Genomic DNA, 23,654 nt, shown 5'->3' on the forward strand with positions numbered 1-23,654 from the left:
AGTAATTAAGGTTTGTATATTTCGCTGCACCATTTCCCCCCCGATGACGGGCGTTTCATCCTCAGAGGAATCGCTGACCACTAATAGTTCTTGCGTGTCGTTCTAAAATGAAAATATAACAAAACAGAGACAACACACATTAACAGATGTGTAATGAAATATTTAACATTCTTTTTAAAAAATGCTTCATTTTAAAATAGTTACTTGGTCTTTTTCAGATATTGATTGTTTATTGTTGGTCTCTATGGGGGTCCGCGCCTTTACATGTATACCCTCTGAAGAAAGAATGGCTATCCTCAATAAGATTAGTTCTTGTGGGTCATTCTAAATGAAAATATACAAAGACAACAACACACATTAACAGATGCTTAATGAAATATTTAACACTTTAAATGCTTCATTTTAAAATAGTTACTTTTGAGAGGTCTTTTTTCAGATATTAATTGTTTACTGCTGTTCTCTATAGGGGATTGTGCCTTTACATGTATACCCTCGGATGTACCGGCCTTGTCGTTCCTTTGGGTTTCTTCAGGGCTTTCTAAAAATAATAATTATATAAATGGCTGAATAAATGTTTTATTAACCTACAATTATAAATGATCAAACATTTTTATTAATTCAAAAATTTCCCTTGTCCATAGAGGCCAAGTGCCCCCTGCTGGATATGAACCAAGCAACACTGAATGCAATTACAGTGAATGTACACATTCCTTCTATCATGGTATTAACTTTAAACTGTAGCATTTAGCATGAAGCATATTGATAAAGCAATAAGAGAATTAGAGTCGTTATTCAATTTTGCTGATAAGACTTTACAAGTAATTTGTGTCTTGGCAATGAAGCCCAAGTAATATTTTGCTTAGTTAAGCTGCAAGATGATTCTGTGTTTAAATGTTGTACACTTAAAATACCAACCCTCCCTGTAGAATAACAGGTTTTTAAAAACTGTTTAGAATGCGCAAGATTTGACATTTCAGAGGCCTCATTCTAATTAAATAAGGGTTACTTTCAGCACTGTTCATACGTGTAAATAGTCATGAAAATTATTTCTCCCTCGTTTTTAGAAATATGTACAAATAACTTAAAGGAGGTTATTACATTATCATCGTTCATTTTATAGGTGCATACATTAGGTTAATCGATTTAAAAATATAATGCCACAGTAGGTTCTAATCTTTTTGAAAGTCTCTATAATTGAGAACCACATGTTTTCCAAACGTAGCAGAATCGTTACTTGGGGTTCCGAAATAAAACCTTATCACAGTGTGTGTGTGTGTGTGTGTGTGGGGGGGGGGGGGGGGGGGGGGGGGGGTTCACTGTATATTCAAGTGGAGAAATTTCCCTTGTCTGTAGAGGCCTAGCACCCCCTGCTGGATATGAACCAAGCAAAACGGTAAATCATTGTCATCAAGTGTGCTTTGTGTGCCTGTGCAGAAAAGGATCCGCCCCCCTATTTAAGTCAGAAAGCTCTAAAAATTATTTGCTTGATAAACTTTGAGTGAAGTAGCATAGAGAGCGAGACAGTAAGATCACATGCAAGACCCGGCATTCTGTCTGGAGAGCTTTTGAAAGCGGTAAGGGAGCATTTCAGAAATTGTACCATTAAACTTTCTCCAGTTTCAACTAATTGTTTCTGTATGTAAAATATGTATACACCTCCCATAAGTTTACATAAGCATTTATAAAGTTTGGGTAACCTATAGCCATTATTTTTACTTCAAACTTTACATTTATAAATATTCAATGTTTATAAGCACTTGGTAAATACAAGGGGTCATTGTATAATATTCCATACTCCTATCTAAAATCCACATCCCCTCATTCATATATTCACATGTTACAAACCCAATCCTTAACATCCAATAACTTGTTTTTTTGACAAATACAAATAAACTACCCTGAACAATAAGTCTCCAAAGCAGTAGGATTGCATGACAGAACCAAGAAAAATTGCAGGGTAAGTCAGGATTGTTCACAACAAATAGAACAGGAAGACAATTAAACCAGAAGGCAACAACAGAGTTCAAATAGCAGATGTTATTGAATATGCGTGGAATATTATACTTGAGACAGATGGATCAAACATTTGGTGTACATGAGTTTTAAACAGACAGCATTTGAACACTTCAAAATGTTTACCACAGTCCATCAGGCAGTCCTTAAAAATGTCCATGAAACAACCCCCAATACTTTAAAAGTCCAAAAATATTATCCAATCCGTATTGCAAATGTAGTTGAAACAGAAAAATTTAAAACAAAACAAAAATGAAACTTCTGTGCTGGGTGCTCATTAAGCCCCAATAAGTAAACAAAAATGATAATACTCCAAAACATTTAGAACAGCCCAGAGACTCCAGCAGAAAAAAATTAAATCCTCCCCATTAGGGGATCTCACCCAGTCCTTCCTTGGTCCTGTAGAGCTTGGAGTTTCCAACCAGGTAAGAAGACAAAAAGTGATGATGATAACTGGATTAGTCACTGTTGTTGCTCTTAGGATCCATATAAACAATTTGAATGATGTGGATAGTTTCAGTTTGGCAGGAGATTAGATAACTGGTTAATTTATACTGGAAAAATGGCAGATTAGAGAAAATACTGTTTTTAACAACCAAAAGATTATTGCTTCCTGATTTCTCCTTTACAGACCAGCAAACTCACTCTTCAAATACTCTGCATCCACAAAAAAAAAAAAAAAACCACACCCAAAAAAGAACCAACCACCCCACCCCAGCAAGTAATAGTCCTATTTAAAGAGCCACCAATTAAGATACTCAGAATTAATGATAAGTCAAGCCCAATAAGACCTTTGCCAAGGCAATTAGCAAAACACCTGAATCTAATTAGAATTTCCCTGTGGAAATTAAGGAAAAGATCATTCAGTTAAAACAAGAGAGAAAGTCCAGTGCAGATATAAACCCCTACCAAAATTTAACAGTAAATTGAAATAGCTTCACCTAATTTTACCTTATGGAATCTGAAAGGCCCACTTTAAAAATGAGAACAAAATTACTTACTTAGCAATTGAACAGAGAATTAAATTAACCTGGCCAGGTATTCTGATACTCAATTAAGAGCAGCAGGCAGCAAATTACTTATGCTGCATTCATGTAGCTAGTGCTGCACATACATAAGGTCATCAATCGAACTTTTGACATAAGCTATAGTAATAATACTACGAGCCGGTTTAGTTCCACTACAGGCATTCCAGCCTGACTGGGAATCAAACCGAGACCGCGGAGGTGAGAGCGCTGAATCCTAACCACCAGAGCACCAGGGAAGCTGCTTACTGATGAGAGCATCTGTGGTGGAATGAATTATTCCTGAGCAAAGAAGGCGCAGGAATCCTCCTGAACATTCTCACTACATGAGCAGTGTGCTGCTGGGAGGTGGAATTACTCTCTGTGCTGACACACACTGATGTGAGTCTGCAGGACTAAGTGGGGTGTGGGACAGACAGCTTACAGCAACTCTCAGAGAGGAGAGCAAGGGGAGAATCATTGTGTTTAAAATACTGGCCTGCTAAAGGGACATTTTAACATTCTTTAATATTCATTGGCAGGGCTGGAAGTTGCAGATGTTGAGATATTAGAGTCAGTGTTTCCCAGCATGCATCACTGTGAGCAGCTCCTTCCTCCAGACACAGACCACACTGTAGTGTTTAGATGACTGGGTGTGAGGAGCCTTGTGTTAACAATGGGAGAACTGGGCTGACTGGGGAGGTAACTGCTGCCTATTTCAATTGTCTTATTACTGTACTGTTATTACATTATGGACAGCAGTGGTGCTCTGGCTCCCTCTTGTGGTCAGTGTGAATGATGGCAGTGTGTGCAGCATGGCAGGGCACTGATGCCTGTTTCCAGGCTATACAAACACATAGAGGGATTCAATCAAACACGAAGTTCACAATTTAATAGAATAGTGGATTAGTTCTATTTGTATGTGTGTTCTAAGCGCTGCACTTCTGTTTCAATAAGTGTCACAGAAAGTTCTATGAGATCTGAGCTGTGAACACAGGTGGGACTTGATAGGGTTGGGTGACTCACAGTACAGTTAGATTATCCTTCCTGTAGTTTGATGTTTAGACTCTCAGTGCTTTCCTGCTTGCTAGGAGGGGCATTAGAAATCTGCCTGTTCACAATGAACTGGCCCATAAGTGTTGAGACATGTGTGCCAGGGAGCTGCTGCACACATAAGGAATGAAGGAGACCAGGTGGGTAACAAGGATGACACAGGAGGCAAGACAATGAAGAATAAACTGCCTTCAATAATGCTGATGTGCTGCTCCCTAATAAAACAACATAATTCACTCAGAAATGTATGAATTCCTTATTTATTTGTATTTAAATTTAGATGCATTATTTTTTATTATCATAAGTTATAATCTGAGGTATATCAATAAGGTATTAACATGTTTTATTCAGTAATTAAGAATAAAGTGTAAAATTCTATTTCAAAAGAAGACATGGTTTGTTCATTGTAATTAACAGTAATTTGTGTCTTGATTTTCATCTTAACAATATGTTAAAGTTCAATGTTATTCATGTATGTATTAATATTAGTTTTCAAAATACATTAAAACACATCACATTGACACAATGAAAAATATCCAGCTGGACTCCACAGAGACAGAAAGTGTAACTACACATCACTGCAATACTGGGCTTTGCTGTTTGCTGTACTTCTTTTTAATATGCTGTCCAGTGGATCATAAATCAATCAATCTCAATATGCATGCAGTTCAATTGTTTTATAAAATAAACATAATTCTGTTTGTATATAGAATGTGTTGCTGATGAAGTGGAATCATTAAAAGAGTAAAATGAAAAAAATCAATAATACAATTTGAAGTTAAATATGCAATTTATATATATATATATATATATATATATATATATATATATATATATATATATATATATATATATATATATATATATATATATATATATATATATATATATATATATATATAAATACACACATTTACTGAAAGAGAAGTGCGATGTTTGTTTTACTTTATTTTCAGCTTGTATTTAAGTATCAGAAAATGAACAATGTTCACCTGCAGTCCTGCTGAGGGAGGTTTTTGTATGGGTGTGTAGCACTGTGTGAACACCAAACTACTGCTGGGGTTGTGTGCACTCTGACATTACCACTGTGGTAACTCTGACAGTAGTAATCTCCTGCATCTTCAGCCTGGACTCCACTGATGGTCAGAGTGAAGTCAGTCCCAGATCCACTGCCACTGAAACGAGTTGGGATCCCAGACTGAAGGGTACTTGCCCTATAGATCAGGAGTTTGGGAGCTTCTCCAGTTTTCTGTTGGTACCAGGCTAGATAGTTGCCATTGCTATACTGTACACTGCGCTGCTGACTTTACAGCTCAGGAGAAGCCATACTAATGGGGGATTTCAACTTCCCCCAAATAAAATGGGAAAACCCGGTGGGTAGCGCGAAGGATGAAATAGAAATGGTGGAAATGACAAATGACTGCTTCCTAACACAATTTGTCAAGGCACCTGACTAGAGGGGAGGCATGCCTTGATTTAGTCTTTTCAAATAACGAAGATAGAATAACTAAAACAGAGGTCAGAGAACCACTGGCAAACTCAGACCACAACATGGTCTCATTTGAAGTGTTTTTTAAATCCTCAAAAGTAAAGACTAAAGCTAAGGTTTACAATTTTAGAAAAGCAAACTATGAAGGCATGAAACAGAGACTAACAGAAGTAGATTGGAGTAAAATAGAGAAAACACCCACAGAAGAAGGATGGTTGTTCTTCAAAAATGTAGTACTAGAGGCGCAAAACAATTATATCCCTAAAGTAGACAAATCTAAATGTAAAACTAAATTGCCAAAATGGTTTAATAGATCAATTAAAAAAAATATTCAGCGAAAAAAGGCACTTTACAGAGCATTAAAAAAGGACCAAAAAGAAAGTACACAGAAAGAGTACACAGAACTGCAAATGCAAGTCAAAAAGGAAGTTAGAAAGGCCAAGAGAGAAATAGAAATGAACATTGCTAAGGGAGCTAAAACCAATTCCAAAATGTTTTTCCAATATTACAACAGCAAGAGAACATTCAAAGAGGAGATTAAATGTTTAAGAGATACAAATGGCAAAATCGTAGAGGAAGAAAAAAAATAGCAAATATGTTAAATGATTACTTTTCACAAGTTTTTACAAAGGAAGATACTGACAACATGCCCCACATGTCATCCAGTTCCTATCCAGTTTTAAATAACTTTAGCATAACTGAGGCAGAAGTGTTAAAGGGACTAGGAGCTCTTAAAATAAACAAATCCCCTGGGCCGGATGAGATCCTCCCAGTAGTACTCAAAGAAATGAAAGAAGTAATTTACAAACCGCTAACCAAGATCATGCAGCAGTCTCTTGACACAGGGGTGGTACCGACAGACTGGAAAATTGCAAACGTAATACCGATCCACAAAAAGGGAAACAAAACTGAACCAGGTAACTACAGACCAGTAAGCCTGACTTCTATTATATGCAAACTTATGGAAACTATAATAAGATCCAAAATGGAAAATTACCTATATGGTAACAGGGTACTGGGAGACAGTCAACATGGTTTTAGGAAAGGGAGATCGTGTCTAACTAACTTGCTTGATTTTTTTGAGGATGCAACATCGATAATGGATAATTGCAAAGCATATGACATGGTTTATTTAGATTTCCAGAAAGCTTTTGACAAAGTCCCGCACAAAAGATTAATTCTCAAACTGAACGCAGTTGGGATTCAAGGAAACACATGTACATGGATTAGGGAGTGGTTAACATGTAGAAAACAGAAAGTACTGATTAGAGGAAAAACCTCAGAATGGAGTGTGGTAACCAGCGGTGTACCACAGGGATCAGTATTAGGTCCTCTGCTATTCCTAATCTACATTAATGATTTAGATTCTGGTATAGTAAGCAAACTTGTTAAATTTGCAGACGACACAAAAGTAGGAGGAGTGGCAAACACTGTTGCAGCAGCAAAGGTCATTCAAAATGATCTAGACAAGATTCAGAACTGGGCAGACACATGGCAAATGACATTTAATAGAGAAAAGTGTAAGGTACTGCACGCAGGAAATAAAAATGTACATTATAAATATCATATGGGAGATATTGAAATTGGAGAAGGAATCTATGAAAAAGACCTAGGAGTTTTTGTTGACTCAGAAATGTCTTCATCTAGACAATGTGGGGAAGCTATAAAAAAGGCTAACAAGATACTCGGATACATTGTGAAAAGTGTTGAATTTAAATCAAGGGAAGTAATGTTAAAACTGTACAATGCACTTGTAAGACCTCATCTTGAATATTGTGTGCAGTTCTGGTCACCTCGCTATAAAAAAGATATTGCTGCTCTAGAAAGAGTGCAAAGAAGAGCGACCAGAATTATTCCGGGCTTAAAAGGCATGTCATATGCAGACAGGCTAAAAGAATTGAATCTGTTCAGTCTTGAACAAAGAAGACTACGTGGCGACCTAATTCAAGCATTCAAAATTCTAAAAGGTATTGACAGTGTCGACCCAAGGGACTTTTTCAGCCTGAAAAAAGAAACAAGGACCAGGGGTCACAAATGGAGTTTAGAAAAAGGGGCATTCAGAACAGAAAATAGGAGACACTTTTTTACACAGAGAATTGTGAGGGTCTGGAATCAACTCCCCAGTAATGTTGTTGAAGCTGACACCCTGGGATCCTTCAAGAAGCTGCTTGATGAGATTTTGGGATCAATAAGCTACTAACAACCAAACGAGCAAGATGGGCCGAATGGCCTCCTCTCGTTTGTAAACTTTCTTATGTTCTTCTTATGTTCTTAATAAAAACAACAAGGATTTTATTCAGACAAAATGTTACAGCTTTTATCTATAGCAGCAGAATCGATAGCAGCAACCTTTAACTATAACAGCAGGTTTAACCAAGAGCAATCCCATCAGACCCCAAGTATCAGGATACTTTAAACTAGATAACGTCACACCAACACTTCCAAGAAAAAGAGAATGATTCTCACAGCACAATTGCAAAAGTAAAATCTTAAACACTTAAATAACACATTTTAAAAGCTAGTAGTAGACAGTGATTTTCATATAAAAAGAACGACAAAAAGCTCCATGCAACCTAAAAATGCCTAACCACTCCAATAGCCGCTATTGTAGTTAATACACATGTTGATAAAGTGCAAGGGTGCAATCAAGATTTAACAGGCCACTTGTACATATATATATTGTAAACACATACACAGTTACAGCTGGAATAATCAGGACAAAGATGCTACTCTAGAAGTCTAAAACAACCATGAACACAGGAAAGGAATTCATATACAGCGCTATTACATCGAAATTCACACGATGGTAATTGCAAACTCAGGATACAGGCAGTGCGCATTCTCTCTCGTAATCAAACCCATGCAATTGCTCCCGAAGTCTGAGAGCACGAGAGATACTTCACTGAAACCACTCTAATATAGAGCGGAGAAAACTATTCAATATGAGCAGTAGCAGTTTACTATTAACTTCCAGCGCTTCAGGCCATTCACAGCGCATCAGTATTAGAACATAAGAAAAAGTTAGAAAGGTTTACAAACGAGGAGCCATTCGCCCCTCCTTTGCTCGTTGTGGTTGTTATTAGCTATAAGATCCCAGAATCTCATCAAGCAGCTTCTTGAAGGATCCCAGGGTGTCAGCTTCAACAACATTACTGGGGAGTTGATTCCAGACCCTCACGATTCTCTGTGTAAAAAAGGGCCTCCTATTTTCTGTTCTGAATGCCCCTTTGTCTAATCTCCATTTGTGACCCCTGGTCCTTGTTTCTTTTTTCAGGTAGAAAAAGTCCCTTGGGTCGACACTGTCAATACCTTTTAGAATTTTGAATGCTTGAATTAGGTCGCCACGTAGTCTTCTTTGTTCAAGACTGAATAGATTCAATTCTTTTAGCCTGTCTGCATATGATATGCCTTTTAAACCAGGAATAATTCTGGTCGCTCTTCTTTGCACTCTTTCTAAAGCAGCAATATCCTTTTTGTAGCAAGGTGACCAGAACTGGGCACAATATTCAAGATGAGGTCTAACTAATGCATTGTACAGTTTAACATTACTTCCCTTGATTTAAATTCAACACTTTTCACAATGTATCTGAGCATCTTGTTGGCCTTTTTTATAGCTTCCTCACATTGTCTAGATGAAGACGTTTCTGAGTCAGCAAAAACTCCTAGGTCTTTTTCATAGAGTCCTTCTTTAATTTCAGTATCTCCCATATGATATTTATAATGTACATTTTTATTTCCTGCGTGCAGTACCTTACACTTTTCTCTATTAAATGTCATTTGCCATGTGTCTGCCCAGTTCTGAATCTTGTCTAGATCATTTTGAATGACCTTTTCTGCTGCAGCAGTGTTTGCCACTCCTCCTATTTTTGTGTCATCTGTGAATTTAACAAGTTTGGTTACTATACCAGAATCTAAATCATTAATGTAGATTAGGAATAGCAGAAGACCTAATATTGATCCCTGTGGTACTCCACGTTACCTCGCTCCATTCTGAGGTTTCTCCTCTAATCAGTACTTTCTGTTTTCTACACTTCCATAGTTAGAATCCTTACAAAACAGTAGTTCCCTGGCCTGTGCTCTCAGTTCACAAATCTCTCAGAACCTGTTTGATTAAGCCCACCTGTTTTTATACAGCTGGCCCCATTATAAATTAGCACTGCAATTACCATGGAGACCATTAGTTTCCCTGGAGTTTAAAGGGACAGCGCAACATTAAGAAACAATAAAAACCACACAGTAAAACTCAATCTAATTACATGCAAAAAAAATAAACAATCCATTGCACATCCGTTACACAACAAACCAAAACAATCACATGCACTACAAAAACAAATCGTGTTGTATGAAGAAGTACAGGAACTCTAAGCTGAATAGTTTTATAGTCTGTCGTGTCAGAATTCTGTTTAACGCTTAAGCACTTGCCTTGCAGTTTCAACAAAGACTGCAGTTCTGGTTTAACCATCGTACAATCAGCCCTTGGTTGCTCTGATATTGTTGTTCATGGAATTTGAGCGCGATTAGCCACAATACATAGGAATTGGAAAAGTTTAATACAAAATAATTTTTAAAAAGGGCTCGTGCGGGATTTGAACCCATGACCTCTCACTCCCTAAGCGAGAATCTTACCCCTACACCAACAAACAAGCTGTTTGCAGTGTTTTGGTCCACCGAGTTTCCAAAGAAGTGCAGACCTAGCTGCTGTTAGGAGGGATACGTTTTTATATTGGGTCTACTTGTCTTGAGACCACAGTAAGCGATTGTCTATGGGCCATCGAGCATTTCTATGGGTATCGAGGTCTGTCGCTATAAATGAGGAAAGTAGTTTAGGTGGGATTTCGTTTTGATATGTTTGGAATGGCTCAATTAGTCAGCATGTACTTCAAAATGCAAATAAGAAAAAAAGGAGACTGGGTTTAGTTGTTTTGCAAAGGCTACACTGCAAAGTTGGCTCACAGGAGAAGTCCCACTACTGAGCAACACAGGGGTTTTGACCTGCTCTGTTCCTGACCTGGGCTGGATCACCCCTCATTAGATGACCTGGCATTCACGAGCTCCCCCAGAAATGCTATGTCGATGCCGTGCTTAGTGCACACTCCCGATCGACACAACACGTTGCAACACAGAGCTCCTGTGCTCAAGCAATCAGCCAGCCGCAACCTCCCCTTTAGCTGGGATTACAGGCACACGCCACGACGCCCGGCATGAGAGCGAGCGGTTAGAAGGTAATTCAAATCCCTTGTCTGAACTCAGAGCGAGAGTACTCGTGCTGTTCTCCACTGATGTGGCAGCTTTGAATGCCGATTGCTTTAAAAGCATTGCCGGGTCCTGCTGTACTTGTAAAAGACTGTGGCCAGATACATCAATTGAAAGAGTGTTAAGTAAAACACACGTGTATCCCAGTTTTCGTGCGGTGGATGTTAAAAAGGCAATATAATAAGAATAGCATTTAAAAAAAGGATGCGTTGGCGAGTATTAAGCCCCCCTCCTCTGAGGTGTCAGCACCATTCCGCACCAGCAGAGAAAGGATCAATCTGCACTTATTCTGCTACCAGGGAGCGTCACGCGTCGGTCGCCTGAAACAGAATTAGCTGGATTGTTGGTCTAGGGATATGATTGTCATTTTGGCTGCGAGGACTCGGTTTCAAATCCCAAAGGATCCTGTTTTTTAATTGTTTTGTACTACACTGTTTACCAATTTCGATTTGTAATTCCACTGAGCAAAGACAGTTTCACTGAAAACCGCTTGGCACTTTGCAATTAATTGTTTTGTAATATTTGCTGTTAGTATAGTGGTCACTCTCCCCCTGCCTCTCTTGTGGGAGATGGGGGTTCAATTCCCCGACAGGGAGTTTGATTTTTAAATGCATGCTGACACTCCATTCTCGCCAGTAGCTGTATTGACAACTTTTGGACTGTGTCTGTGGTCGAGGAGGAAAAATAGGATCCTGCCCAACCAGCCTATATTTGTGCAGTCGCTGTGCAGTCCAGCTGAGGGAGGTTTTTGTATGGATGTGTAGCACTGTGTGAACACATAGCTACTGCTGGGGTAGTGTGCACTCTGACAGTAGTAATCTCCTGCATCTTCAGCCTGGACTCCACTGATGGTCAGAGTGAAGTCAGTCCCAGATCCACTGCCACTGAAACGAGTTGGGATCCCAGACTGAAGGTAACTTGCAGCATAGATCAGGAGTTTGGGAGCTTCTCCAGGTTTCTGTTGGTACCAGGCTAGGTTGTTGTTACTGTACACTGCGCTGCTGACTTTACAGCTCAGAGCGACTGTGTCTCCTGGGAGAACAGATTTCACTGCTGGAGTCTGAGTCACAGTATACTGTCCACTGGATTCTGAAAATAATAAATCATAAAATATTATAAATTACTTATAATATTTATAGTAAACTTTATTACTCCCTGAAATATGTATACGTACTGGAATTTTTCGTTTTTGTGGTCTTCGAAATCAAATACATTTCAAGCCTTTTATTTTTTTCAGTTCACCCATTTTACTTTTAACACTTATAATAAGAATTATCCCAGAAAGAGATATTTTTGTAAAATATTTTTCTAAATGATTCTTACCCTGAGTGCAGATGACAAGTGCCCAGATGAAGATGCTGATAAAAGTCATTGTTGTTGTGGATTCTGTTGCCATGAAGGGCAGCTCTCAATCATGAAGTGTTAAACTCACAGGGCTATAAACACTCCCAGAGCACTGAAGCATGTGCTGCCAATGCAAAGTGTCTTTTCTATGCAAATTGTCTTCCTTGGCACAGCAGCCACTTCTAGCCAAGCAGTGCTCTTAAGTTTAAGCTGATTTCCAGCTGATGCAGTTTCTTTAACATTTGGAAAAAAATAGCTTCTAGTTTTCTTTGTGTTGAGTTTGTAGAAACACAGCTATTTCTCTCTCTTCTCCCTTCTCTCAAACAATTCATCTTAGCCACAGCTGTGATTATGTAGCTTTGTTACACAGTATAAATAATTATTAATTGTAAAATATTAAAATCAGAGGTGCAGGTTAACAGATCCATCATAAACTTTGTGAAATCAAATCCATTCAAGAAGCAAACATTTTGATTTTGCACATTGCTCATGTTGAGTGAAAAGTTTCCATTTTTTTTCCTGTGGACCCCCTGGACTGTCTCTGAGGACCCCAGGTTAAGAACCACTGCTATGGATTAAAGAGAATCATTTTATTACTCTCTCCCTCCCTCTTGTGGTCACAGAGTGTAGTGCAGTCTGTGCTGCTTGTTGTGGAATTGCAATTGAAATCTCTTCCTATGCTGTTGGAATGACATGCTGTATCAATCCATCAATCAATCTTTATTTGATATAGAGCACTTCACAATAAATCACCTCAAGGCAGTGTGTAACAAAACAGTCATTTTTGTTAAGTAATAAATAAATTCATGAATAAATAAATAAAAACTGTCAATAATCATACAGGCAATAACAGATAATAAAAATATTCAATATAGAGATGCATTAAAATGCAATACAGTACAGGCAATGATTAATATTAAGGTGTGAATGATAGATTATAAAAGTGTGTCTTTCATCAGGTTTTTAAAAACTGCAACAGTTGGTGCCTCCCTTCAGAAACAGGCAGGCGATTCCATAGTTCAGGGCCCTAAAACCAAATGCTCTACCACCTGCGCTCTTTTAAAAATCTGAGGGACAGTCCTGGGATCACAGTGGATGTCTAGGTATATATGGGATCAAAATATCATTTAGATAGGAGGGAGCCAAACCATTCAATGCTTTGTAAGTAATAAGCATGACCTTAAAATCAACCCTGAAGCTTACAGGAAGCCAGTGCAGGGCTGCCAATACCGGTGTGATGAGGTCATGTCTTCTACTTCTTGTTCAAACCCTGGCAGCAGCGTTTTGCACAAGCTGCAGCTGAGATAACACAGATCTGAGAATAACAGAGAAAAGAGCATTGCAGTAATCTAGTCTGGATGTTATGAAAGCATGCATCAACCTCTCTGCATCTTTCATGGAAAGAAAGAGCCTTAGCTTAGCAATATTTCTCAAATGAAAAAAGGACACCAGTTAATTTTTCTAATATGAGGTTCGAATGAGAAGTATGGGTCAAAAGTTACACCCAGCTCAGCCAATTGTGCGCCGGCCGGACGGGGAGGGCTCAAGTCGGCTGGGTGATCCTTGTCTCACAGAGCACCAGTGCCTCCTGTGGGTGGCCGGGCGCCTGCGGCTGTGCTGTCACCTGCGTTGTCCTCCCACGTGATAGGTCTGCTTGCTTAGCTGTGGGCTTGCAGTGTGAAAAATAGAGGTCAGCTTGACAGAGCATGAGTCACTGCGGGGGTTGCAGAGTGAGACAGGCTCTGCAAAAAAAAAAAAAAAAGATATTCCAGATTGAGAGAGAAATGGGAGTGAAAATAATTGGCCAGATTTCTCACTTCAGATCTCAACTTAAATGGAAAGCTGTCAACTGCAACAACATCTGAATTTGTGTGTTTAATTGATTTTTTGATCCCAATAACATTACCTCTGTTCTATCAGAGTTCAACAACAGATAATTCCTTGACATCCATTGCCCAGAGTCAGCAAGACAGATAGTAAGGATATTTGCAATTGAGGTGTCCTCTTGTTTAAGGGATGAATATAATTGAGTATCATCTGAATAGCAATGAAAATTGATGCCATGTCTACAGATAACATCACCCAAATCTGTAACCTCTATGCTGCCACACACTGATGTGAGTCTGCAGGAATATCTGGGGTGTGGGACAGACAGCCTACAGCAACCCTCAGAGAGGAGAGCAAGGGGAGAATCATTGTGTTTAAAATGCTGGCCTGCTAAAGGGACATTTTAACATTTTTTTACATTCACTGGCAGGGCTGGAAGTTGAGAATGTTGAGATATTGGAGTCAGTGTTTCCCAGCATGCATCACTGTGAGCAGCTCCTTCCTCCAGACACAGACCACACTGTAGTGTTTAGATGACTGGGTGTGAGGAGCCTTGTGTTAACAATGGGAGAACTGGGCTGACTGGGGAGGTAACTGCTGCCTATTTCAATTGTCTTATTACTGTACTGTTATTACATTATGGACAGCAGTGGTGCTCTGGCTCCCTCTTGTGGTCAGTGTGAATGATGGCAGTGTGTCCAGCTTTGCAGGGCACTGATGCCTGTTTCCAGGCTATACAAACACAGAGAGGGATTCAATCAAACACTAAGTTCACAGTTTAATTTCTGGATTAGTTCTATTTGTATATGTGTTCTAAGCGCTGCTCACACAGTTAGGTTATCAATCCTGTAGTTTGATGTTTAGCCTCTCAGTGCTAGTTCTCACTAGGAGGGGCATTAGAAATCTGCCTGTTCACAATGAACTGACCCATAAGTGTTGAGACATGTGGCCAGGGAGCTGCTGCACACATAAGGAATGAAGGAGACCAGGTGTGGTAACAAGGATCCCACTTGAGGTCAGTGACAATGATGGCATAAACTGCAGCTTGGCAGGGCACTGATGCCTGTTTCCAGGCTATACAAACACAGAGAAGGATTCAATCAAACACTAAGTTCACAATTTAATAGAAGAGTGGATTAGTTCTATTTGTATATGTGTTCTAAGCGCTGCACTTCTGTTTGAATAAGTGTCACAGAAAGTTCTGTGAGATATGAGCTGTGAACACAGGTGGGACTTGATAGGGTTGGGTTACTCAAAGTACAGTTAGATTATCCTTCCTGTAGTTTGATGTTTAGCCTTTCAGTGCTTTCCTGCTCTCTGTGAGGGGTATTAGAAATCTGCCTGTTCACAATGAACTGGCCCATAAGTGTTGAGACATGTGTGCCAGGGAGCTGCTGCACACATAAGGAATGAAGGAGACCAGGTGGGTAACAAGGATGACACAGGAGGCAAGACAATGAAGAATAAACTGCCTTCAATAACGCTGATGTGCTGCTCCTTAAGAAAACCTAAGAATTCATTCAGGAAAGTATTTATTCCTCATTTAAAAAATGTTTTTTTTTTAAATTGAGATAACTTTATCTTTATTATTAGAAGTTATAACCTGAGTTAGATAAAGAAGACTCACACACTCAATCTTCCATCTATTTGAGGTGCAGACCATGTTAATATATACAATTGAATTGAAAGAATGGTTGCACAATCAGAAGTACTTTCCTTTCATTTTATTTCAAGCAGGATAAAAAGTCAGTTCTCTCAGTCCAGTGTGTTTGAAGTGTGTGTTTCCCAGCGGTTGAGGCAGGCAGGCAGGCAGGTGAGAGGCAGAGAGGGAGGCACAGAGACACAGGCACTCAGGATTTATTCACACACACACTCACGTGACGCTACCAGCTATGGGAACTCATGGAGGACATACGGCCCAGTGTACAAAAAGCAAAGCAAAACATCCAGAAACTACAAATAAAAGTTCCAGTGAAGGCGGCGTGTGCTACTCCTCTAAACGGAGGCCCCGCTCACACAAGTCCTGTGGCTTTGCACAGTCAAAAATATAAAGGCAGACTCCACACAGACACAAACAGCCTGATTTTAAAAGAGGCGTGTGATGGTTCACGTCCCATCCCTTATAAAATAACAATAACTTTTAACAAGCTGACGTGTTTTAAAGGAATCCTGGAATAAAGCAGGACTGTTTCTTATTAACAACTGCAACGAAAACAATAATATTGTATACTGTGTTTATTTAAATGTACATGAATTGTTTTAAATTTAACAATTGCACAAAGTAGATACATAACAGAGTATTGCACTTTACCTGTGGGGGTGGATCCCAGGACAGGAGAAAAGGAAGACAAACAGCAGAACCAGCATTAGAGCGGTGCTGAATGCTCAGGGCGTGTTCCCCTGGGAAGAGGCTCATTCGCAGGGAAGCACGGAGCTTGTTATTCACTAACCTTAACTGTCCATACAAGTAAAACTAAATTAAAATAGAGATTAGAAGCAAATACTCACTGGTTTGTTTGTAAATGGCGTTTGGTAGCATCAATGTGTTTGTATGAGCCGAGCAGTACAATGAGACGCCATGTTTGTGAGGGGCAGATATTACCTCGGTTGTACCTTAAAGCCTGTTTGCAATGGGCAAGACAAATTAATTGTTACCGGTGTGTATCTGAAGGACAGACCATGTCGTTATTAAAGTAAAGGGGTGCTGTGATTTTTAAAAAAAAATGAAATTGCACATTGTAACAGGGAGAGATCTGTGCTGACTCTGCTAGCATGTTCACGGGCTGCAGGAAGAGGGCGGCAGTCGCCCAACAACCGCCTGTGAGTCATGGCAGTGACACGGGGAGGTGGGAAAGTGTGTGTGTGGACTTTCCCCCTCTCTGAATGGCCGAGAGGCGGGTCTTGGGTGATTGTCGGTCCTATAAAATAACGCTCTGCTGTTTCCTCAGGTCTGCCCACTTAGACGCGCTAAGAGTGCGGAAGCTTTGATTCGGGACCGGGAAACAGCCGGGAGAAAAATAAAGATTCACAACAAGACAGAGAGAGAGTGGGGAATCCTTGGGCAGACCCCGACGTATTGTGAAAGAGCAGGCTAGATAGCCGATAGAGTAGGACGGTGATCCGGGTCGTGCGGGTAGCGGCGACCGGGATAACGCTGCCGAGTGCAGCACCTTTTATTTGTAGTTTTATTACTGTTTTTGTTTTTCCATTGTTCTTTTCGCCTTCTGTTTTCATTATTATTTCTTTGAGCACCTGCGAGTGCACTTGCTGTTCACGTACCAGCTGTGGTATTTCCGTGGTGCTGTCTATCATCGTTGATAGGCAGCCCACGGCCAACAGTGCCCTCTGCAGGAAAAAAATAAGAACTATCTGAAAATAAAACTGGGCACCTGTGCGGTGTTTCCAAGTACACCTGTCTGTCTCCTGGGTCAGTGAATTACCCACCCCTTCCACACACATTTATTGAAAATGATTCTAGGTAGAATTTTAATATAAAACCTAGTGATTTTATGTAACTTTGATATTTTTATAATAGTTGCCAACTATATGTAAATAGATTTTAAAGTTAATTGTTTGATTTTTTGGTTTCTCCCGAGGGGAGGAGTGATATCAGCCTGGGTATGAAAGGGAGGTTGTGAGAGAGTTAAAAGGAGGAGGGTTTAGAGAGATGGGTGCTGCATGAGTGTCTCAGCGAGACATAGCAAAGTATAAATATACTTTCTACTGTTTCCCTGCCAAAAAACAGGTTAATCATCCTGCACTTAGGATTTAGATTCTTTTGTTTTGTAAAAAGTTTTTGTTTTTCTTAATTGTTTTGTTATGATTTTGTTCTGTTCTATTCCTGGAACTTAGAAAAATAAAAAGGGAAAAGAAAAGAGAATTTGCAAACGAAACTTCTGTTGTCTGTGTGCTTCACTGCAATACCATCTTTGGCCACTTGGCACATCCTAACAAGGCAAAATAAGAACTAGCTCATGCAGTGATTTCCAAAAGCTGATGTGGGTCACTGAGTTTATGCCTTTCAATGGGTTTCTATTAAATGAGTCATGTAAACACTTAGTGAACCTTCAACACATCTAAATAAAGAGATTTGGAAACATTGAAATCACTTTGCAATTTAATTATTAGTTTGCCCCTTTTGTAAATCATGCTGAAAGTGTATATAATACACATCTCTGCAATATTGTGCTTCAGGCTTTACTGTTCTTGTTTAATATGTTGTCTAGTGGATCATAAATAAATATAAATAAATCTCAATATACATACAGATACATATTTTAGTCTGCAGTCCAACTGAAAAATTATTTTGAAACTTGTATTCTTTCATGTATTGAATCATTTAATGATTCACACATCACAAACAACCAGCATGTTCGGGCCACATGGCCACCATCAGTGTTTGATCAAACAAAGCAACAAAACAACTTCAATAAAGGATCAGTCTAACAATTCATTATTCTATTAATCAATTCAATACAGCTTTTGTTACAGCATTTTTCTCATTTCCATTCATCAATTCAAAGAACACTCTTGCATTGAATCAATAGACAGATTGCCAATCTCATTGAAACAGTAACTCAGAACCATTTAATTATCAACTTATAATAAAACTATACCAGTAACATCTACAACAACACTGCCATCAATACTGTATTAAACAAAGCATGAATCACCTTTCATTGGTTATCAAGAACTCATTCGAAATGCATCACTATTAATTACATAGATTAGAAACAACTGAACAAAATATCACATTAATGAGAAAAACAACCACATTAAAAGGAGGCCAAATTCTAAATGATAAAGAGCTACCAAATCCAGTTCCTCGCTCATCCCAATTGGTGACAGTGTATTCAGGGGGTGTGTCCAAAAAGACTCCCATTGAAGTCATTGTGTATGCAGGTCTCCACCTCTACGATTCAGAATCACTTTTTCAATGCCAATCCATCTGAAAGCAGGTACGTTATGGTTTCTCTCCATGAAATGTTTTGCTACAGGTGAAGTTTCATCTTTTTGTCTCATTGCACTATTGAGATCACTTAGATGAATTTCGAATTGTCAAAGTTTTCCCCACATATCCTTTCCCACATGGGCATGACAACAAGTAAAGCACATTAGTACTGGAGCATGTAATAGGAGATTGAATGTGGAAACGTTTACCTGTATTGGGATGAGAGCACAATCAGATCTAGTCAAATTCTCTGCAGTATTTATTTACTCATTTCCTTTAAGGGAAATACAGTGTGTGATTTTCTATGTTTCCACTTTGTATATTAGTTTCAATGCCTTTATCTTTTCTTTACTGCAGAGTAATCAATAATTCTATTTTCATTTTCATTTGAAACTATGTTAGTAAATATAACTCCAATGACAGCCCTTCAGCCTCTGCAATGTATTAGAATACATGAATAATCAAGATATTTACCAGATTCATCTTGTCTTTTATTTGCAGCCCTTGCTATTGAGCTCAGTGTGCTTATGTGCAGTTGAGCTCCTCCACAGGCCGTGTCCCGTTTCATTGCCTTCACCCTCAGCACCTGCAGTAGGTCCCAGCTGCAGCAGTGCAGTCGCTGTGCAGTCCAGCTGAGGGAGGTTTTTGTACGGGTGTGTAGCACTGTGTGAACACAGCTCTACTGCTGGGGTAGTGGTAACTCTGACAGTAGTAATCTCCTGCATCTTCAGCCTGGACTCCACTGATGGTGAGAGTGAATTCAGTCCCAGATCCACTGCCACTGAAATGAGCTGGGATCCCAGACTGAAGGGTACTTGCCAAATAGATCAGGAGTTTGGGAGCTTCTCCAGGTTTCTGTTGGTACCAGGCTAGGTGGTTGCCATAGCTATCACTGTGCACTGCACTACTGACTTTACAGCTCAGTGCCACTGTGTCTCCTGGGAGAACAGATTTCACTGCTGGAGTCTGAGTCACAGTATACTGTCCACTGGATTCTGAAAATAATAATACAAATATCAAAAATTATATTAAATGATTGAAATAAATGATGAAAACAGACTACATTTCAAGAAGTTTTCATTTCATTCACTTTGCCTGTTTTACTTTTAATAGTTATATATTAACAATTGTCCCACAAATAGATAGTTTAAAACATGTTTTTCTAAATGATTCTTACCCTGAGTGCAGATGACAAGTGCCCAGATGAAGATGCTGATAAAAGTCATTGTTGTTGTGGATTCTGTTGCCATGAAGGGCAGCTCTCAATCATGAAGTGTTAAACTCACAGGGCTATAAACACTCCCAGAGCACTGAAGCATGTGCTGCAAATGCAAATTGTCTTTTCTATGCAAATTGTCTTCCTTGGCACAGCAGCCACTTCTAGCCAAGCAGTGCTCTTAAGTTTAAACTGATTTCCAGCTGAGTTTGTACAAACACAGCTATTTTTCTCTTCTCCCTTCTCTCAAACAATTCATCTTAGCCACAGCTGTGATAATGTAGCTTTGCTACACAGTATAAATAATTATGAATTGTAAGATATTAAAATCAGACCTGCAGGTTAACAGATCCATCATAAACTTTGTGAAATAAAATCTATTCAAGAAGCAAACATTTTGATTTTGCACATTGCTAGTGTTGCGTAAAAAGTTTCCAGTTTTTTCCTGTGGACCCCCTGGACTGTCTCTGAGGACCCCAGGTTAAGAACCACTGCTCTGGATTAAAGTGGATCATTTTATTACTCTCTCCCTCCCTCTTGTGGTCACAGAGTGTAGTGCAGTCTGTGCTGCTTGCTGTGGAATTGCAATTGAAATCTCTTCCTATGCTGTTGGAATGACATGCTGTATCAATCCATCAATCAATCTTTATTTGATATAGCGCACTTCACAATAAAACGTCTCAAGGCAGTGTGTAACAAAACAGTCATTTTTTGTTTAGTAATAAATAAATTCATGAATAAATAAATAAAAACTGTCAATAATCATACAGGAAATAACAGATAATAAAAATATTCAATATAGAGATGCATTAAAATGCAATACAGTACAGGCAATGATTAATATTAAGGTGTGAATGATAGATTATAAAATTGTGTCTTTAATCAGGTTTTTAAAAACTGCAACAGTTGGTGCCTCCCTTCAGAAACAGGCAATCGATTCCATAGTTCAGGGCCCTAAAACCAAATGCTCTACCACCTGCACTCTTTTAAAAATCTGAGGGGCAGTCCTGGGATCACAGTGGATGTCTAGGTATATATGGGATCAAAATATCATTTAGATAGGAGGGATCCAAACCATTTAATGCTTTGTAAGTAATAAGCATGACATTAACATCAACCCTGAAGCTTACAGGAAGCCAGTGCAGGGCTTCCAATACTGGTGTGATGAGGGCATATCGTCTACTTCTTATTCAAACCCTGGCAGCAGAGTTTTGCACAAGCTGCAGCTGAGATAACACAGATCCATTCTGCTAGTTCAGTCTTAGTTGAGATCCACGTCCAAGTTATACGTGGCCTGTAGAATTACTGCGTCAAAAAATACAAACCTGCTCGGTTCAATGTGGATCGAACACTTGGTTAACAGCGTGCTCAAGTTGACGCTTCGTAGTCGAGTAACTCGGGACTATCTTCCGGGACGGGTTGCTACATTTTGGGGTGCAGTTTTGAGAGATACATTCCTGTCGGCGAAGGTTTCTGTTTGCCATTTGTTTCATTTCAAACTAATAGGAAGTGGCTTATTTATTTATCCTGACTCAGTGACGTAAAAATTACGTCCGGAATTAGGCTTCAGACTTTTAGGTCTCAGGGTCTCACCTGCGGGGGTATCGCAAGTGGGGTGTACAGTGGGAGCATCAGATATGGTCGCAGTTTGTTGACTGAGCAAGAGTGGGAGTCGTTAATTCTTTCTGGCGGTCTCTTATCAGGGCTTCAACACCGCTTGGAAAGCTGTCATCACAGATGTTCCATTGCCTACAGTAGGAAAAGAGCAAATCACTACTTAGTTAATATGGTACCTTGTGGAAGTTGACGAGCGTGGGTCACCGATCTTTAGTTACTGTCTGTTCATAGACATTTCACGACATTAAATAAGCTTTTTACACATAGCCGCAGTTGTACTTAAGAATAACTATGACCGCCAAATCTGTCGGGGTCTCTATTTCAGGGGGTAAGGATCTGTGGTAATGGTGGTTATTCGAGATCACTTCTTAGCTAACATAGTATATGTGAGTTGCACTCCGAATAGCCTCTTGAACAAGAGATGGGAATTGAGATTTCATCTGTATACTAAGGAATGATTATTTTGCCGGGTAGTCTTTCCGTATAATCGGTACCTATCTGTCGGTCCTACACTGCGTAGGATATTTTGAGGTGTCCTCTTGTTTAAGGGATGAATATAATTTGAGTATCATCTGAATAGCAATGAAAATTGATGCCATGTCTACAGATAAGATCACCCAAATCTGTAACCTCTATGCTGCCACACACTGATGTGAGTCTGCAGGAATAACTGGGGTGTGGGACAGACAGCTTACAGCAACTCTCAGAGAGGAGAGCAAGGGGAGAATTATTGTGTTTAAAATGCTCTGGCCTGCTAAAGTGGACAGTGCTTTAATATTCACTGGCAGGGCTGAAAGTTGCAGATGTTGAGATATTAGAGTCATTGTTTCCCAGCATGCATCACTGTGAGCAGATCCTTCCTCCAGACACAGACCACACTGTAGTGTTTAGATGACTGTGTGTGAGGAGCCTTGTGTTAACAATGGGAGAAATCCCTCTCTGTTAACCTTTGAATGACTAAAGGAGTGAAAAGGGGATAGGCAAAGGTGTCGAAGAGGAAGGTACCTCTGGTCGATTTTTCCGAGTCGAGTGGTTTCACCAGTGCCCTTTTGACAGCAGTGGTGCTCTGGCTCCCTCTTGTGGTCAGTGTTAATATCTGCAGTGTGTCTCTCTTGTGGTCAAATTAATGAGTGCACTTTATTCAGTTGAACACAGAGCAGCTCCTGTGTTAGCTGTCACTGAATCTCTTTATTCCATGATTTCTGTATTGAGCTGGAGGCTCAGAGAGTGTCTCCTCTTTCCTATCAGCTGTGTGTTTTGTGTTGAACCCTCAGAGCACTCTGAATATTTACTGACACCCCCTCCCCTTTCCCAGCTTGCTTTTTGCTCTTTCTTTTTGCATTAGGACTCTATAGAGTGCTTGTATGTAAGTGTAACACCCGCTAGGCAGGGCTTAAGCACAATTCAAATACAGGAGCACATTCATATTCATCTACACAGATTAGTGTGTAAAACACTGGACAAATAAAACACTTCCAGGTTATTTTATTCTGAAAGCAAATCAAAAGATGGGATCAGAAACACGGCCACTTCCAATTAAAAAATAATCTTATATTTTATTGCAGATAAAAGGAAATCGAATGTTAGCAGAAGATTAATACACAGCAGTAAACACCAGAAGCACACTGAAGTGCGCGGTGCAATAAATACCTGAGAAAAATGATTTATTAACATTGCAATCAGTACAAATAAATACAAATATAAACAACAACCCATCTGAAAACAACACAGAACACAAAACACAGCAGAGTCCGCGCAGGCAGGGGATGTGGACAGCTGCATGCATCATTCTGTGTTGCAGATCAATCTGTAACCCCATTCAACATCATCTCCTGCTTTACCAGACAAGGAACAGACAAAAGCCTCCAAAGACTTGACTAGCTCCTT

The 23,654-nt window shown here is 39.4% G+C and overlaps 2 gene segments (V, D, J or C); both read right to left on the reverse strand.

Annotated features, from left to right (window-relative positions):
• Window positions 1–11,416: 11,416 nt before the first annotated feature.
• On the reverse strand, window positions 11,417–12,208 carry LOC121305475. The segment is given in 2 exon segments: window positions 11,417–11,901; window positions 12,136–12,208. Coding segments are annotated over 2 exon segments (558 nt in total).
• A 6,226-nt stretch (window positions 12,209–18,434) lies between these two features.
• On the reverse strand, window positions 18,435–20,184 carry LOC121305418. The segment is given in 2 exon segments: window positions 18,435–19,929; window positions 20,112–20,184. Coding segments are annotated over 2 exon segments (489 nt in total).
• Window positions 20,185–23,654: the final 3,470 nt, after the last annotated feature.

Source organism: Polyodon spathula, chromosome 43 (genome assembly GCF_017654505.1).
Source record: "Polyodon spathula isolate WHYD16114869_AA chromosome 43, ASM1765450v1, whole genome shotgun sequence".
In the NCBI taxonomy this organism is placed as follows: Eukaryota; Metazoa; Chordata; class Actinopteri; order Acipenseriformes; family Polyodontidae; genus Polyodon; species Polyodon spathula.